Source organism: Schistocerca americana, chromosome 2, assembly GCF_021461395.2.
Source record: "Schistocerca americana isolate TAMUIC-IGC-003095 chromosome 2, iqSchAmer2.1, whole genome shotgun sequence".
In the NCBI taxonomy this organism is placed as follows: domain Eukaryota; kingdom Metazoa; phylum Arthropoda; class Insecta; order Orthoptera; family Acrididae; genus Schistocerca; species Schistocerca americana.
In genome coordinates, this window is record NC_060120.1 from 982,572,098 (window position 1) to 982,592,382 (window position 20,285).

Sequence of the window (20,285 nt, forward strand, 5' to 3'; positions counted from 1 at the left end):
ACAACGAGTCCTGAGATACTAGTGGCTCTTAACGATTCCGCTTACCGCAAATCATTAATGTAAAACTGATTATCGTCAGTGCATAGTAAGTAATCATAAAGTAAACGACACTCAGGAAGTAGGGCTTGCGCCATTTCCGACTGGCCGACGGCTTCCTATATGGCGGTATGAGGAGCAGTCTGTAAGAGGCAGTCTGATTAAAACGAGACAGATGGAAAAAAGTAAATAAACTGTTTATTCTTTCAAAAGTAATCACCATAACTATTAATACGCTTACCTCACTGTGAGACAAGATGGGTAATACCTTCAATGAAAAATGGTTTCGGTTGCCTAGAAAACCACGATTGTACCCAGGCGTCCGGAACAAACTGACAGCCACTAACGTCTCTCTGTGGAGCTCCAAAACTTTAAGAAATCGCATATGGAGATATCGTGACTGTGAACCGCGGCGGCTCGTCTCGAATCGATCCATCACTACATGCGTATCTTGCTGTTGAACAACCTTGCGTCAAGCCCATCGATGTAAGTGCTATTCAAAGAAATTCCTTGAGGGCGTAATTTGCCTACTCCAACTGTATGGAGGAAGTGTGAGGGCTTCCCAGTGAAACTTCTGCAGCATACTTGAAACAACCAGCACACACACATGGTTGCACTCATTGTTCTATAGGCAACTGCAAACTTTTTTTCAGAAAGGCATTCACTATCTTGTCTTTCAGTAGTGCTGTGCCCCAAAAAAGTTCAGCGGACGAAATGTAAATTTCTTAAGGTTTTCTCCAGCCCCAGCCAGGCAGTACAGAGCAGCATAGGCGATGGGCTAATCGAGTAAGTCACTCGACAGTATTTTCGATATTATATCAAAACACTCCAGCCGGATGGGGTTTGAGACACCAGTCACAACCGAGATGCATAGAACTACTGACACCGCAACACAGTGACCAGTAGTGAAGTAACAATTTGTAACTCAGAACACTTGCGTGTAACCAATAAATTCACATACTTCAAGTTTAATTCTGCCAAACCTGCCCCCCACTCCTCCCACTAGGACTATGTCAGAAGCGTAGTTATAAGGGTATGAACAATCGACCTTAGGACCTCAAAGCATTTAGTTGTAGCACCAGTCTGTCTGTGTCTGGAGCAGGAGTGCATGAAAGGCTTTTGATTTTCAGAGAAATCACGGCTAAAACTGGGTGACGATAATCGAGTGGCCACCTGTCGACTGATTAACTCGCGTGTGGTGGTGCAGCTGTAGGACTTGGAAAATTTCACTGATGCAGGGAGCTGGTGTGTGGTCAGTCACCCTTGTCAGATTTCAGCCAGTGTACTGCAACTGTCCGGCTGGGGAAGGTGCCTTCGTGGCCTGCTAGCCACCGAGTCACCGTCGTCCACAGTCCTGGTCTGCCCCTGAGGAGTGGCTGGGGCATTGCTGCAGTGTATCAGGACATCTGGTGTCGGTTATCGCACCCAAGTGCACGACACATGGATAACGAGTACACACGAGGATGAACAGCCTGTGATACTCACGAGGGTCTGGGTGGGCTGCACTCGTTCTCCACCCACTGGTGACCCACATGACGCCACGTGTGAGTTAACGAGCATTGCGCTCTCATTTAAATATTTGGCCGAAAGAGGCAGCCTACAGAATTGTGATACGAATCCTGTCGTCCAAGACCGCATGCCACAAGGGCGCAGATTAACCACGAGATGGGGAAACTCTCAGAAGTCTATTGTCTATTGAGGCCTAAGAACTATAGTGTGCGAGTGAGACAGACGAGAATCTACGTCATAAGGAATCCCAGCAGAAGCCATTTGTGACCAAAGAGACGTAGCAGTGTTAAATATGGCGGACCTAAGATCGGCCATAAAGGGAAACATTTATGAAAACTATTTAATTCTGTAGAATTGCAGGAAATTGAGGCACAGGAATTTTAATCTGCCATCCTCCATAAATTTTCATGGTGATTCCAAAAAAACTTGAATATTGATCATATCAATAATAGTTTACGATTTATTGTTAAATTGAAATTCACAAGTTTTGTAACAAAGATGTTGTTGTTGTTGTTGTTGTGGTCTTCAGTCCTGAGACTGGTTTGATGCAGCTCTCCATGCTACTCTATCCTGTGCAAGCTTCATCTCCCAGTACCTACCGCAACCTACATCCTTCTGAATCTGCTTAGTGTATTCATCTATTGCTCTCCCTCTACGATTTTTACCCTCCACGCTGCCCTCCAATACTAAATTGGTGATCCCTTGATGCCTCAGAACATGTCCTACCAACCGATCCCTTCTTCTGGTCAAGTTGTGCTACAAACTTCTCTTCTCCCCAATCCTATTCAGTACTTCCTCATTAGTTATGTGATCTACCCATCTAATCTTCAGCATTCTTCTGTAGCACCACATTTCGAAAGCTTCTATTCTCATCTTGTCCAAACTATTTACCGTCCATGTTTCACTTACATACATGGCTACACTCCATACAAATACTTTCAGGAATGTCTTCCTGACACTTAAATCTATACTCGATATTAACAAATTTCTCTTCTTCAGAAACGCTTTCCTTGCCATTGCCAGTCTACATTTTATATCCTCTCTACTTCGACCATCATCAGTTATTTTGCTCCCCAAATAGCAAAACTCCTTTACTACTTTAAGTGTCTCATTTCCTAATCTAATACCCTCTACATCATCCGATTTAATTCGACTACATTCCATTATCCTCGTTTTGCTTTTGTTGATGTTCATCTTATATCCTCCCTTCAAGACACCATCCATTCCGTTCAACTACTCTTCCAAGTCCTTTGCTGTCTCTGACAGAATTACAATGTCATCGGCGAACCTCAACGTTTTTATTTCTTCTCCATGGATTTTAATACCTACTCCGAATTTTTCTTTTGTTTCCTTTACTGCTTGCTCAATATACAGATTGAATAACATCGGGGAGAGGCTACAACCCTGTCTCACTCCCTTCCCAACCACTGCTTTCCTTTCATGCCCCTCGACTCTTATAACAGTCATCTGGTTTCTGTACAAATTGTAAATAGCGTTTCGCTCACTGTATTTTACCACTGCCACCTTTAGAATTTGAAAGAGAGTATTCCAGTCAACATTGTCAAAAGCTTTCTCTAAGTCTACAAATGCTAGAAACGTAGGTTTGCCTTTCCTTAATCTTTCTTCTAAGATAAGTCGTAAGGTCAGTATTGCCTCACGTGTTCCAGTATTTCTACGGAATCCAAACTGATCCTCCCCTAGGTCGGCTTCTACTAGTTTTTCCATTCGTCTGTAAAGAATTCGCGTTAGTATTTTGCAGCTGTGAATTATTAAACTGATTGTTCGGTAATTTTTACATCTGCCAACACCTGCTTTCTTTGGGATTGGAATTATTATATTCTTCTTGAAGTCTGAGGGTATTTCGCCTGTCTCATACATCTTGCTCACCAGATGGTAGAGTTTTGTCAGGACTGGCTCTCCCAAGGCCGTCAGTAGTTCCAATGGAATGTTGTCTACTCCGGGGGCCTTCTTTCGACTCAGGTCTTTCAGTGCTCTGTCAAACTCTTCACGCAGTATCGTATCTCCCATTTCATCTTCATCTACATTCTCTTCCATTTCCATAATATTGTCCTCAAGTGCATCGCCCTTGTATAGACCCTCTATATACTCCTTCCACCTTTCTGCTTTCCCTTCTTTGCTTAGAACTGGGTTTCCATCTGAGCTCTTGATGTTCATACAAGTGGTTCTCTTATCTCTAAAGGTCTCTTTAATTTTCCTGTAGTCAGTATCTATCTTACCCCTAGTGAGATAAGCCTCTACATCCTTACATTTGTCCTCTAGCCATTCCTGCTTAGCCATTTTGCACTTCCTGTCGATCTCATTTTTGAGACGTTTGTATTCCTTTTTGCCTGCTTCATTTACTGCATTTTTATATTTTCTCCTTTCATCAATTAAATTCAATATTTCTTCTGTTACCCAAGGATTTCTACTAGCCCTCGTCTTTTTACGTACTTGATCCTGTGCTGCCTTCACTACTTCATCCCTCAAAGCTACCCATTCTTCTTCTACGGTATTTCTTTCCCCCATTCCTGTCAATTGTTCCCTAATGCTCTCCCTGAAACTCTGTACAACCTCTGGTTCTTTCAGTTTATCCAGGTCCCACCTCCCTAAATTCCCACCTTTTTGCAGTTTCTTCAGTTTTAATCTACAGTTCATAACCAATAGATTGTGGTCAGAGTCCACATCTGCCCCTGGAAATGTCTTACAATTTAAAACCTGGTTCCTAAATCTCTGTCTTACCATTATATAATCTATCTGATACCTTTTAGTATCTCCAGGGTTCTTCCATGTATACAACCTTCTATCATGATTCTTAAACCAAGTGTTAGCTATGATTAAGTTGTGCTCTGTGCAAAATTCTACCAGGCGGCTTCCTCTTTCATTTCTTAGCCCCAATCCATATTCACATATGTTTCCTTCTCTCCCTTTTCCTACACTCAAATTCCAGTCACCCATGACTATTAAATTTTCGTCTTCCTTCACTATCTGAATAATTTCTTTTATTTCATCATACATTTCTTCAATTTCTTCGTTATCTGCAGAGCTAGTTGGCATATAAACTTGTACTACTGTAGTAGGTGTGGGCTTCGTATCTATCTTGGCCACAATAATACGTTCACTCTGCGTTTTGTAGTAGCTTACCCGCATTCCTATTTTCCTATTCATTATTAAACCTACTCCTGCATTACCCCTATTTGACTTTGTGTTTATAACCCTGTAGTCACCTGACCAGAAGTCTTGTTCCTCCTGCCAACGAACTACACTAATTCCCACTATATCTAACTTTAACCTATACATTTCCCTTTTTAAATTTTCTAACCTACCTGCCCGATTAAGGGATCTGACATTCCACGCTCCGATCCGTAGAACGCCAGTTTTCTTTCTCCTGATAACGACATCCTCTTGAGTAGTCCCCGCCCGGAGATCCGAATGGGGGACTATTTTACCTCCGGAATATTTTACCCAAGAGGACGCCATCATCATTTAATCAGACAGTAAAGCTGCATGGCCTCGGGAAAAATTACGGCCGTAGTTTCCCCTTTGTTTTCAGCCGTTCGCAGTACCAGCACAGCACGGCCGTGTTGGTTATTGTTACAAGGCCAGATCAGTCAGTCAATCATCCAGACTGTTGCCCTTGCAACTACTGAAAAGGCTGCTGCCCCTCTTCAGGAACCACACGTTTGTCTGGCCTCTCAACAGATACCCCTCCGTTCTGGTTGTACCTACGGTACGGCTATCTGTATCGCTGAGACACGCAAGCTTCCCCACCAACGGCAAGGTCCATGGTTCATGGGGAGGGGGGGGGGGGTAACAAAGATATGAATGATAAAATCTGAACGCTTTAGTCGATCTTAGCGTTCGACATTTCATATAGAAGCGCATCATTAAAATGACAAACGTGGTAAATATCAACTGTAACTTTATTTGTTTAATATGTATAGAACATTTAAATTATCAGTATTTTCTGTTAAGCATCAGATCATCATTTCCTCCACCCAAAACACATCGAACGATGACAGTATGACACCTTATTGAATCATTATATTTGTTGTAAAGCATAGTGCATAGTAATTAATTTTGTTTTTTATTTATCTGAAAGCACATTGGTGCAAGGCTACTGGCCATGATATTCAAAGTTAAGAAGGAAATTGTGTTGGTTCTATGTAGAAGAATTTAACGTTTATTATGAAATGGATATTGTTGCTACTTTATTTACGACGTGAAAGTGGTCAAGCTTTGATTATATAAATACGTTAAAATGTAACCTAATGTAGAATAAGCTGTAGTCAGTCAGATGAATGGCCTCAGGAAAGGGAGCTGCCGTAGTCAGTTGAGCGAAGATGTTCGTCTCGCGCGCCGGCCGCTGTGACCGAGTGGTTCTAGGCGCTTCAGTCTGGAATGGTGCTGCTGCTAAGGTCGCAGGTTCGAATCCTGCCTCGGGCATGGATGTGTGTGATGTCCTTAGGTTGGTTTGTGGTTTGTGGGATTGAAGGGACCAGACTGCTACGGCCATCGGTCTGTCCTTATGTTAGTTAGGTTTAAGTGGTTCTAAGTGTAGGGGACTAATGACCTCAGATTTAACATCTGTCCCTAGTGCTTATAGCCATTTTAACCATTAAGTTCGTCGCGCGAGAAAACACGGCTGGGGCGGGCAGAGAGACAGTGCTGGTGGAGACGCGGAAGCGGACGGTCGGTCTTTAGGTAGCTTGGAAGTGAAACGACTTTGAAAATTTCGCGTTATGTGGTATAGCGGGACTTAGTTTCTGAGTGGTGAGCAGCCGCGCGCTGGTGTGAACTCTAACTTCTCGTGTCAAGTATTGGACTTTTAATTCGCGATGAGATTGTGAATAATCGAACTGTGTCAAATGGATTTGCGCTCGAGTGTATCAGTTCTCTAACTACGACCATTTTCGCTATTAGTTTGCTTTCTGAATAAACATTCTTCTAACAAAAGCACAGCCGTGTAGCCTACATCATTTATGGGTCGCTAATTTAGTTCCCGATATTATTATTACTGTTATTATATGTTATGTTAACTTTGTATTTCACCAACTTGCCACCAGCTAGACAATTTAACCAAAGGGTCACAAGTGTCTAATTTAGGGCGTGTAATGTGACATGTGCGGTTCATCCCCTAGACGAGTTTAAGCCAAGTCATTTCGACGAAGAGGAACCGCATGTGAGCCCGAACATCTTTGGGATATTAGTAGCAGCTGCCTACGACCCAGGACGACGGGTGTAGCCGGCAATATGAGAGCATCAGCACATTCCGCTGTAGGCTGTGTTTGCATCCACACAGTGCAACCATGAGGGCAGCTGGAGTGCTGTGTAAGACTGCTTCAATATCCACGTGTCAGCACTACCACTCTTTAACTGCACGTTCCAGTGTGAATCTTCCCTCACGAGTTCTCTCAAATTTGTTAACAGTTACGGACATTACTTTTGAAATAATTGTAATCTGGTAGTCAGGGAGAAGCAGGATAAGACCACGATTGTGGATGGGGCCGTAATCAGCTACCGTTGGATACAGTAAACACATACACTTTATTTAAAAAAAAACCTCTCAACAATCATTTTAAAAGATTTTACTACACTGACAGCTGAAGGCCTTACGAAGAAGGAACTAAAATTTTTTGTCGACTGATGGCCACACGCAACTTCAGACTACGCAACAGCTGAAGGCCTGAATCACAAATGAGGAAGGCAGTTACACATTAACAAATACTAAGATATTTCCTTCTTAAAAAATCAAGACACTGTAACAAGCTATAGTAACGGCTGAAGACCTTATTAAGAAAGAATTGCAAATTATTTGCTGGCTGAAGGCCACAAGCAATGTTGCATACAATCAACGGCTGAAGGCCTGATTAAGGAAAGTTCAAAATTTTTCGTCAGCTGAAGGCCACAAGCAATTTCAGAATACACAACGGCTGAAGGCCTGGATTACCAATAAGGTGGACAATTACACGTTAAAAATACTAAAACCGTTTTCAAACAATCTTAATAAACTGTAACAAGTTGTAGTGACGGCTGAATGCCTTATTAAGACAGAATTGAAAACTATTTGTCGGCTGAAAGCCACAAGCTATGTTACAAACAATTAACGACTGAAGGCCACAAGAAATTTCGGAATACACAACGGCTGAAGGCCTGAATTACCAATTGAGGAAGGCACTTACACATTAACAAATACTAAGATATTTTCTTCTTAAATAATCAAAACTGTAACAAGCTATAGTAACGGCTGAAGGCCTTATTAAGAAATTATTGGTCGGCTGAAGGCCACAAGCAATTTCAGAATACACAACGGTTGAAGGTCTGAATTACAAGTGAGGAAGGAAGTTACACATTAAAACATTAGGATAAATTTTAAACAATTATGACAGCTTGACCAAGTAAGACGGAGTGATCCACAGATGTTGCTCCTTGGATCGACCTGAGGAAGGTGACTACCACTATATAAGTGGCGAGACAGGCTGCCAAGTGTAATGTTCACCTAACGAGGGCAACTCAAATTAGAGACGGTTTAACCGCCGATCAACCTTCTTAGCAAATCCAACTAACGCCAGATAACCAGTCGAACGATGGAATAATTCAGGCGAAAGCGAAGTGACAGACAGCACTGCGTGTTTGAAACACCAAAAGGCAGAAGGAACCACTGTAACCCAGGTAGACAAGGAAAACAATTATCCATACCCTCAATCAAGGAAGCTGTCAAATTACACACCATGCCGGACAGCATCGGCAAGACGATGAAAGTACGCTGGCGCAAAATACGCTAACTTCCAGGGCAGGTAACTAGGGTGCTAGCGGCCACTAGGCGGTAAGATACCGCAGGTTGCACTTCAGCAATAATAACACTAAATCCAAACTAACATCAAACAGTAGAAGGCGGCTAACAGCTTCCGCCAACGTGGCAGACTCCGCTTGTTGCAGTTAGTCTCGCTGAACCTGGGAGCAGCAACACGCAAACATCAGTGAGATCTCAAACAGTGGAAGTTTCACTTCTGGATAAGGTTCACTCAACCAAATGTCCTGGGTTCGGTCGTCGGCTGCAGCCCCTCGATTCGACAGAGCTTGCACGCCGCCAGCCGTCTCAGCCTGTTCAAGCGCTTCAGACCTCCTCTCTGCTCCGTCCTAAGCAGCACTCCTGACACACACGACGACCCGGAAATACCAGCCGTGGCAGCAAAGATAGTACCACAGTACTGGCTATCGATAACCGCTGCTGCTGCCACTTGTGGACAAACAACACTAGCAAACTTAGTGGCGCCATTAACACAAGAAGGAAACGAGATGCCACTACCAAGACCCCAAGTTATGAACGGCAAGAAAGCGAGCCGCACATGGCTCAATAATAAACCTACTTTTCCATCTGTCTTGTTTTAATTTGACTGCATCTCACACGATTGTGGGACATGTCACCAGTTCCTCCAGCCATTAGCGCCTGTGGATGAGTTCCACTGCTTGTTTATTCAAACAGCTCCTCTTGGGGGTTACAAAGCTGAGTGGACCTTGTTCCAGATCTTCCTATCACAGAAAAATCTGAGGAGGTGCCGGGAATCGACGACAGGTACTTCCAAATCAGAGGCAGCGACACTAACCATTTGCCTACAGAGGTGGTTGTAAGATAGGAGAATGAAGCTTGTTCATGTTGTTGTTGTTGTGGTCTTCAGTCCTGAGACTGGTTTGATGCAGCTCTCCATGCTACCCTGTCCTGTGCAAGTTTCTTCATCTCCCAGTACCTACTGCGGCCTACATCCTTCTGAATCTGCTTAGTGTATTCATCTCTTGGTCTCCCTCTACGATTTTTACCCTCCACGCTGCCCTCCAATACTAAATTGGTGATCCCTCAGAACGTGTCCTATCAACCGATCCCTTCTTCTAGTCAAGTTGTGCCACAAGCACCTCTTCTCCCCAATTCTATTCAATACCTCCTCATTAGTTATGTGATCTACCCATCTAATCTTCAGCATTTTTCTGTAGCACCACATTTTGAAAGCTTCTATTCTCTTCTTGTCTAAACTATGTATCGTCCACGTGTCACTTCCATACATGGCTTCACTCCATACAAATACTTTCAGAAACGACATCCTGACATTTAAATATATACTCGATGTTAACAAAGTTTTCTTTTTCAGAAACACTTTCCTTGCCAGTGCCATTCTACATTTTATATCCTCTCTACTTCGACCATCATCAGTTATTTTGCTCCCCAAATAGCAAAACTCCTTTACTACTTTAAGTGTCTCATTTCCTAATCTAATTCCCTTAGCATCGCCCAACTTAATTTGACTACATTCCATTATCCTCGTTTTGCTTTTGTTGATGTTCATCTTATACCGTCCTTTCAAGACACTGTCCATTCCGTTCAGCTGCTCTTCCAAGTCCTTTGCTGTCTCTGACAGAATTACAATGTCATCGGCGCACCTCAAAGTTTTTATTTCTTCTCCATCAATTTTAATACCTACTCCGAATTTTTCTTTTGTTTCCTTCACATCTGTCAACACCTGCTTTCTTTGGGATTGGAATTATTATATTCTTCTTGAAGTCTGAGGGTATTTCGCCTGTCTCATACATCTTGCTCACCAGATGGTAGAGTTTCGTCAGGACTGGCTCTCCCAAGCCTGTCAGTAGTTCTAATGGAATGTTGTCTACAGTATTTTATTATATATCAGTAATCCAACACACTTATGTGGATAGTAGTAAGAATTACAGTACTCTCTGCTTGGCGACGTGCACAGGCGCTGTGCCCACACGTGGTGCTGGTGAGCTCGGCGTGTTCGTGGCTGTCTCCGCTGGTGCCGGTGGTGGCGCTGGTGGCGACCTCAGGGCTGGAGGCGGGCTACCCGCTGCGGCAGGACAGCGCCACGGAGTTCCTGTGCTACCCGCAGGGCGTCGCCCTCTACACCACCGTCGTCTTCCCATTGGCGCTCTGCACTGCCGCCAACGCCGCCATCTTCCTCTACTTGCTGCTGGCTTTTCTCTTCCCTGTATGCCAGGACGAGGTTGACCTAGGAATCCGACGGTAAGCATCTTTATAACTGCAAAGACGTTCTCTCTCTCCCTCTGGTAACTACAATCCCTCTACGAACTATAGGGTAAGGTAATGAATGTTACAGTAACTCAAAAAAAAAAAAAATGGTTCAAATGGCTCTGAGCACTATGGGACTTAACATCTGAGGTCATCAGTCCCCTAGAACTACTTAAACCTAACTAACCTAAGGACATCAGACACATCCATGCCCGAGGCAGGGTTCGAACCTGCGACTGTAGCAGCAGCGCAGTTCCGGACTGAAGCGCCTAGAACCGCTCGGCCACAAGGCCGGCACCGGTAACTCCTTTCCCCATCTGTCTCTCCATATCATAGTGTCACTCGCTGTGGCGTCTTCATAAATAAATGCAAGTTTTTAACTGAGGAGAGAAAATACTCATGATTATACATGTTCAACTGTAGCTTAAAGTTACTGCTTGTGATCTGTTGTACCATGAGTGTGTTACAAACCACCCTTGGTAACGAAGATATACAGATGCGTTCTTTTTCTGCACTGCATGTGTCTGATTCGGCTTCTAACTACAGACACTTGAGATTGTAGTGGAAATTATTGACTATCCGGATGAGTCAATTAGCAGATCCTAGGCATCAGATTTATTGCCTACCAGCAGCTATGTTTCAACTCGGTCACTTAACAATCTGCCTTTTATCAGGAGCTCGGCTGTAAAAATTTCTTGATAACTGGGCCCACAGCCAACAAATACTAGTTAAATTAAGACATTTTTCCGCCGAGGCTCTAACTTTATGTATTTCTTTTATTTGCTATTGGCCAAATTTCAACCTCATGGTCATTAAGTAGACATATGACCACTTACTTATATGCACATGTTTGATGCGGTTGAAACTGACCAATACCAAACAGAACTATTACATAAAGCTATAGGCTCAGTGGGAACATGTCTTTATTTAATCAGTAATACAGTATACAGACATTAATACCATCAAGAAATAAATTCTATATTCTCTTTAGACTTAACAATATTGTAGGCACAACAAACGTTAACGTTCACAATATAAATTGTAATGAATACTGGTACTACTTTAAAGAGTACCGTTACGGCGGTGAAGACCTTCTTCTTCGACTGCAGGGGCCCTCTGTTCGTCGAGTTCCTCGAGCGTGGAAGCACTATCAGTGCACAGCGCTACGACGACACTTTGTAGAAGACGATATTCGTAGAAACTGCGACCCGCCATGAAGTCAAAACGCCGAAGAATGTCGTCAGACTGAGGCATCCTGTTACACTTTAACCACTGCTGCCCCCTTCCCCCCCCCCCTCCCCACACCCCCCGCCCCCACCCCGATGTCAATCCAATCGGACGACGGCTGCGTTTCATCGATTTGATTGGAAGACACTGCAGCATCCTCCTTACAACCCAGATCTTTCACCGTGTGATTTTCACATTTTTGGTGACGCTACGAAAGACATGCGAGGACGTCGATTTCAGTCGGACGACGAAGTCATGACTTGATGCGGTTATGGATCCGTCAGCGACCCACCGCGTTCTACGAATCAGGACTCGATCGTCCCGTCAGCCAATGGGATAAATGTCTTAACCTGTGTGGTGGCTACTTTTGAATGGAACTATTTCACGGTCCCGTCATGGCTAGTCTTCTGTTTTCATTTGACTGCACGTCATATATGAACTCGACAACAGTGAGAGGCATGGGTGACATGCTACTGGACGAAGGCGACGTGGAAGTCAGTTTGCGTCCGTTGAGTGTTAAGGAATATGTTGCAGTCTTGTATTGTTTTAGGTGTTGTGATCTTGACCACACGCTCAAGGACTGCACAAAAACAGGCTTTATGTGCAACAGATGTGAGGAGAAGGGCCACAATAGACCAGAGTGCAAAGCAAAAGAGCCTAAGGAATGCTGTACTCCACGCCAGAAACGGAACAAAAGTCTGAAACAACTCTAAAACGGCCGGATGCTCCACGTGAAAGAACTTACACCGCGGCCAGCTTGCCCGACAGGACTACGGAGACCAACAGAAATACAAACACCCCAACAACAACATCGAATACTGAGGCCCAGCAAGCGCCGCGGCTACGACAAAACCCAAGTACTAATTTCCGTCGACACGGTGGAGAACCTGGTGGTGGGAGGAGGCGTGGAGGCGTCAGACGTCCTCTCTGCCGGTGTTTTTGACAGCTGGGGGGGGAGTGGACAGCGTACAGCGTAGAAGCGGAAACGCGGCCGTCAGAATTACAGTATGAAGGGATCCAGTTCGGATTCTAAACATGATGATTCCTAAATACGATGCACTATGAGGATGATATGCTAGCGCAAGGCGAGACCCGGCATGGCTAGGAGGCTTACAGCCACACCATGTTGAAATAGAGCCGCTCAATCGGCTTGAGAAGCTTGATAGGGAACTCCTAAGTAACGACGGTACGTGTGAAAGGCGAGAGAAAGAACGAAATGAAAAGGATGCAAACAATAACAAGCAGAGCGCACCCCAATTATCGTCCAGCGACGAACTAAGGAAGCATTACGGTAACATCAAAAGCAGATGATACGTCTGTCTCAGCAGGGGTCTCAGAATGGAATCGATAGTACTTCCTCCACTGCGTTCCCGTCTTGGAACATAGTCTCTACGACTGTTACTAGTGCATCAAACTCATGGGACCCCCGGTGCTCTTTGCTTCTTGTAACAAACTATCAAGTACCGCCAGGGCATTGACAGACGCGGCAAAGATGGAAGTCACCATCAAAAGTGCTTCTTCCTACGTGGCCCCGCATACTCAGTTAAAAAAAATGGCTCTGAGCACTATGCGACTTAACTTCTGAGTTCATCAGTCGCCTAGAACTTAGAACTAATTAAACCTAACTAACCTAAGGACATCACATACATCCATGCCCGAGGCAGGATTCGAACCTGCGAGGGTAGCGGTCGCCCAGTTCCAGACTTTAGCGCCTAGAACCGCACGGCCACTCCGGCCGGCATAGTCAGTTGGTAGGAGCCTTGAAACGCCTTTTGCCGAGTAAAGGCACCATAGACAGTGCTTCCCCAGTGCCCTACAATCCAGTTCCACTCATACTGGTGCCTCCGTAAGGATGCTTCCTACATCCAAGTCAACACCCTGTAGCGTTGCAGGTGACGGCTCAACGGAAGTTAGCGGAAGCAACCAACAAGACGACAACCGGACCAATTTTAAATGTAGTAATATAAAAATTACGCTGGAGAGCCAAACAAACTAGTGCAGCTACCCAATATTGTGTAGGGCCCCCGTGAGCACGCAGAAGTGCCGCAACACGACGTGGAATGGACCCGACCAACGTCTGAAGAAGTGCTGGAGGGAACTGACAACGTGAATCCTGCAGGATTATCCATAAATCCGTAAGGGTACGAGGGGATGGAGATCTCTTTTGACCAGCAGCTTGAAATGCATCCCAGGTATGCTCAATAATGTTCATATCTGGGGAGTTGGGTGTTCAGCGGAAGAGTTTAAACTTAGAAGAGCGTTCCTGGAGGCACTCTGTAGCAGTTCTGGACGTGTGAGGTGTAGCATTGTCCTGCTGGCATTGCCCAAGTCCGTCGGAATGCACAAGGGACATGACTGAACGCAGGTGATCAGACAGGACGCTAACGTACGTGTCATCTGTCAGAGTCGGATCCCGAGTCGTGTCTAGACGTATCAGGGGTCCCATATCATTCCAGCTGCACACGCCCCACACTATTATAGAGCCTCCACCAGCTTCAACAGTCCACTGCTGACATGCAGGGTGCATGGATTCATGGAACTGTCCCCACGCCCGTACACTTCCATCCGTTTGATAAAATTTGAAACAAGACTCGTCCGACCAGGCAGCATGTTTCCAGTCATCAACAGTCCAACGTCTGTGATACGGGCACAGGCGAGGCGTAAAGCTTTGTGCCGTCATCAAGGGTACACGAGTGGTCCTCCAGCTCCGAAAGCCAGTTGAACGGTTCGCACGCTGACACTTGTTGATGGCCCATCATAGAAATCTGCAGCAATTTGCGGAAGGTTTGCACATCTGTCACGTTGAACGATTCTCTTCAGTCGTCGTTAGTCTCGTTCTTGAAGGATCTCTTTCCGGAAGCAGCAACGTCGGCGATTTGATATTTGGCCGAATTCGTGATATTCACGGTACACTCTTGAAATGGTCTTACGGGAAAATCACCACTTGATAGCCACCTCGGAGATTCTGTGTCCAATAGCTCGTGCGCCGACTATAACAACACGTTCAAACTCACTTAAATCTTGATAACCTGCCATTGTAGCAGCAGTGACCAATCTTAACAACTGCGCTAGGCATTTTTTCTCTTATAATACGCGTTGCCGACCGCAGCGCCGTATTCTGACTGTTTACATGTCTCTGTACTCGAATACGCATGCCTATACCAGTTTCTTTGGCGCTTCAGTGTAGTTAAATAAGATAGAGTCTCAAGAAATATTTCAGACGCCGCAACGACTCTTAAAGTGACGAACGCACCGAAATGGGTATATTATCTGCTACCCTACAGCGGAACAAACGGACAGAAAAATATTATGAACCGAAAACTCACCGACGAAACTCGCACGCGCTGAGTGAAAGCACGAGTTAGGCTTGCAGAAGGCGAGCGGAAGGACTCAATATAGACAAAACATACAGGGACCATGTGAAGGGTCAGGGATGAGTGTTCCTCGACCTACCAAAGTCTTGAGTGCATAGTTACATCTGTAGCAAGTATCTGTAATTAGACATCTACATCTGGTGTATTAACAGATGTCCTATCATCCTATTCCTTCTACTTGTCAGTGTTTTCCACATATTACTTTCCAATTCTGCACAGAACCTCCTGATTCTTTACTTTATCGGTCCACCTAATTTTCAACATTCGTCTGTAGCACTACATCTCAAATGCTTCGAGTCACTACTGTTTCGGTTTTCCCACAGTCAATGTTTCACTATCATACGACACTACGCTCCACACGTGTATTCTCAGAAATTCCTTCCTGAAATTGAGACCTGTGTTTGATACTAGTAGACTTCTCTTGGTAGGAAAGCCCTTCTTGCCAGAGTTATTTTGCTTTTTCTGTAGCCTTGCTGAGTCCGTCATTGTTTATTTTGCTGCCTAGGTAGTATAATTGCTTAACTTCATCTACTTCGTGATCATCAATCCTTATGTTAAGTTTCTCGCTGTTTCTGCTGCTTCTCATTGCTTTCGTCTTTCGATTTACTTTCAATCCATATTCTGTAAGCGTTACACTGTTCATTCTATTCAGCAGATTATGCAGTTCTCCTTCACTTTCACTGAGGATAGCAGTGTCATCAACGAATTGTATCATTGATATCCTTTCACTTTGAATTTTGACTCCACTGCAGAACATTTCTTTTATTTCCGTCTTGCTTCTTCGCTGTATAGATTGAACAGTATGGGCGAAAGACTACATCCCTGTCTTACACCCGCTTTAATGACAGTACTTTGTTCTTGGTCTTCCGCTCTTATTATTAACTATTGGCTCTTGTACATATTGAATATTATCCGTCTCTCCCTATAGCTTACCTCTCTTCTTCTCGGAATTTCGGATATCTTGCACCATTTTACATTGTCGAACTTTGTTCCAGGTTGACAAATCCTATGAAAGTGTTTTGCTTTTTCTTTAGTCTTGCTTCCATTATCAACCGCAACGTCAGAACTGCCTCTCTGGTGCCTTTACATTTACCAAAGCCAAACTGATTGTCATCTAACCCATCCTCAATTTTCTTTTCCATTCTACTGCATATTATTCTTGTCAGCAACTTGGATACATGAACTGTTAACCTGATTGTGTTATAATTCTCGCACTTGTCAGCTCTCCCTCTCTTCTGATTTGTGTGGATAATATTTCTTCGAAAGTCAGATAGTATATCGCCTAACTCATACATTCTATACACCAACGTGAGCAGTCGTTTTGCTGCAACATGCCCCAATTTTTTTTAGAAATCCTGATGAGATGTTATCTATCCCTTCTGCTGTCCGAGCGGTTCTAGCCGCTACAGTCTGGAACCGCGCGACCGCTACGGTCGCACGTTCGAATCCTGCCTCGGGCATGGATGTGTGTGATGTCCTTAGGTTACTTACATTTAAGTAGTTCTAAGTTCCAGGGGACTGATGACCTCAGCAGTTAAGTCCCATAATGCTCAGAGCCATTTTGAACCTTCTGCCGGCCGGTGTGGCCGTGCGGTTAAAGGCGCTTCAGTCTGGAACCGCGTGACCGCTACGGTCGCAGGTTCGAATCCTGCCTCGGGCATGGATGTGTGTGATGTCCTTAGGTTAGTTAGGTTTAATTAGTTCTAAGTTCTAGGCGACTGCTGACCTCAGAAGTTAAGTCGCATAGTGCTCAGAGCCATTTTTGAACCTTCTGCTATATTTGATCTTAGCTATTTTAAATCCTGAATCTAACACTGGATCCCTTATCTCTTCTAAATCGAATCGTGTTTCTTCTTCTATCGCATCACACAGAGCTTTTCCATCATAGGGGCCTTCAACGTACTTTTTACAACCACCCGCTCTCTCCTCTGCATTTAACAGTGGAATTTCCGTTGCACCCTTATCGTTACCACCCTTGCTTTTCAATTTCAAAGAAGACTGTTTTGACTTTTTCACATTTTTCGTGCAGCCATACACATTCTTAAATCGAGCGGGTGCTCCCAGCAACATAGACACTACAGTAACAAATAACAGAGCGCTCCATCAAATACAACAGTGGGAGAGGACGGGGCAGCTCACTCGCAGCGATCGCAATATCTCAGTGACAGGCATTCATTCTGACACTTAAATCCAGATGACGTCTGATCGTCACCTTAACCTACGCTAGGGGGATTGGGAGAAGCTTTGTGACAATATATTCTCCATCCTACTACACGAAGTGAAAGGTAGTGTACAACGTAGGACTTATGGACTGAACGACTTATGAAAAAGTGCGTAGTATTCCGCCATTACAATCACCACAACTAGACCCAGATATAGAATAGCGTGGATCGAGGAATTGGCTAGGACTGCACAGATAAATGAAGACTGCACGCCTGCCGCAATGTCCTGCGGCAGCTAGAGACAAGTCAGACATCAGCAATTTCGATAAGCTAAAGAACAATATCAGGAAGCCCTGTTGCCAGTTAAATAGAGAATTACGCTGACAAACAATTGAAATTCACTGGTGTGGGCCTTATAAACTCTTTATCGAGAGAATAACAGTGACTTCAGCATCATCAACATTGAGACAGGACAGTAGTGAAATGACCCAGCAGTGGAGGCAAACGATTGGATTTTAGCTTTATAAGCCCCTCCCTGTCATACACATCCAATGACCATCGAAGCTGAACACAGGAAATTGCGAGCATAGCTGGAAACACAGTACACGACGAACACGCTTGTCCACCCCTTCGCTTCTGCCATTAAGAGGCTAAAGAGAAAGAAGGCTCGCATCCCTGATGCAATTCATTCAGAAGTGCTGCAGCAGATCACACCGCAAAAGACCTTACAAATGACGAAACTTCTTAACGGTACCCTCCGGACGTGAGAGGTACCTGAAACCTGGAGGGGGGCAATCACAGTCAGCCTTAAAAAATCTGAAGACTATTGTGTACATAGTTCCGCATAGTCAGCGCATACACAACTTTCCCACTAGAGCGCGCCCGCTAAGCACAACAGCGCAGGCGCAGCGCACGTCTGTCTCCGCACTACGAGATGGCGCTGCCATAAAGACGGACCAAATTCTGCTCCCGCCGATCCGCGTATTAATATGTAACGCAGCCAATGAGATTGCTGCTAACGTAGAACCTTTTGTCCTCACGGATCACACTCACGCAGTGATACCTGAACGCGCGAGGTATTATAACGAGTGTACAGACCTACGATTAGTCAGTCTGCATTTTTCTGCATTAGTCTGCATTTGTCTGTACCAGTCTATAGACAAGTTTCAGTCTGCGCCTAATAAGATTATCATATTCCTGTACATAGCCATGAAGAGAAATGTATAGACACTTTGTCAAGTATCAGAGATATGTGAGAATAAGATTAACGTACCAAAACCAAAGGAACTTCAGATTGTCGATTGTAAATAGCATCCAGAATCAAGTTAAGTAGGGTTTATAATTGTTATTATTTTAATAAATGTGTGTGAAAATTAATCAAGTTCTGTTTAAAGTTGGTCACCGTCAATCTGCTACTCTAAGCGTGCAAGTGGCATTTCTATCGTCTGACCTAACGGCAGAAGATAAACACGCCACGATAAGACCACGAGACATATTGCTGACACTCGTCTACTTCGTTAGAGCGACAAGTAAAATAATCTGATGATGTGTGTACCGAAGGTCTTACAGTACGCACACCACAAAGACGGAATTCCGTCAGAACTCAAATGTTAGCTACGGATTTTCCGCTGTTGGCATAGGTCCAGGGATGAGTCCTTTATGAACCCTACAGGTCCTCAAATGCTCAGGCGTCTGAGGTCACATCGGTTCAGATTTACACCCAGAAAATTGACGGATGACGCGATTAATCAGTCTATTCGAATAATTAACAGAACATAGAAAGTTATGCGATATATGGGAGAAACATTCGACAGTTTATGATGGCCCGCGTCTTTGAGACTCGCAGCTCCCAGAGGCCCTACATCTACATCTACATGGTTACTCCTCAATTCACACTTAAGTGCACGGCAGATGGTTCATCGAACCATTTTCATACTACAGGGCTATTACAAATGATTGAAGCGATTTTACAGCTCTACAATAACTTTATTATTTGAGATATTTTCACAATACTTTGCACACACAAACAAAAACTCAAAAAGTTTTTTTAGGCATTCACAAATGTTCGATATGTGCCCCTTTAGTGATTCGGCAGACATCAAGCCGATAATCAAGTTCCTCCCACACTCGGCGCAGCATGTCCCCATCAATGAGTTCGAAAGCATCGTTGATGCGAGCTCGCAGTTCTGGCACGTTTCTTGGTAGAGGAGGTTTAAACACTGAATCTTTCACATAACCCCACAGAAAGAAATCGCATGGGGTTAAGTCGGGAGAGTGTAGAGGCCATGACATGAATTACTGATCATGATCTCCACCACGACCGATTCATCGGTTTTCCAATCTCCTGTTTAAGAAATGCCGAACATCATGATGAAAGTGCGGTGGAGCACCATCCTGTTGAAAGATGAAGTCGGCGCTGTCGGTCTCCAGTTGTGGCATGAGCCAATTTTCCAGCATGTCCAGATACACGTGTACTGTAACGTTTTTTTCGCAGAAGAAAAATGGGCTGTAAACTTTAAACCGTGAGATTGCACAAAACACATTAACTTTTGGTGAATTGCGAATTTGCTGCACGAATGCGTGAGTATTCTCTACCGCCCAGATTCGCACATTGTGTCTGTTCACTTCACCATTAAGAAAAAATGTTGCTTCATCACTGAAAACAAGTTTCGCACTGAACGCATCCTCTTCCATGAGCTGTTGCAACCGCGCCGAAAATTCAAAGCGTTTGACTTTGTCATCGGGTGTCAGGGCTTGTGGCAACTGTAAACGGTAAGGCTTCTGCTTTAGCCTTTTCCGTAAGGTTTTCCAAACTGTCGGCTGTGGTACGTTTAGCTCCCTGCTTGCTTTATTCGTCGACTTCAGCGGGCTACGCGTGAAACTTGCCCGCACGCGTTCAACCGTTTCTTCGCTCACTGCAGGCCGACCCGTTGATTTCCCCTT

At 44.4% G+C, this 20,285-nt stretch overlaps 1 protein-coding gene across 1 annotated transcript in view; it reads left to right on the top strand.

Moving 5' to 3' along the window:
* The window catches only part of LOC124594588, a 265,908-nt gene that overhangs the window by 171,633 nt on the left and 73,990 nt on the right, over positions 1-20,285 (top strand). The window contains exon 12 of the mRNA XM_047132961.1: positions 10,290-10,573. Within this exon, the coding sequence (XP_046988917.1) occupies positions 10,290-10,573 (284 nt within the window). The remainder of the gene's footprint in view (positions 1-10,289; positions 10,574-20,285) is intronic.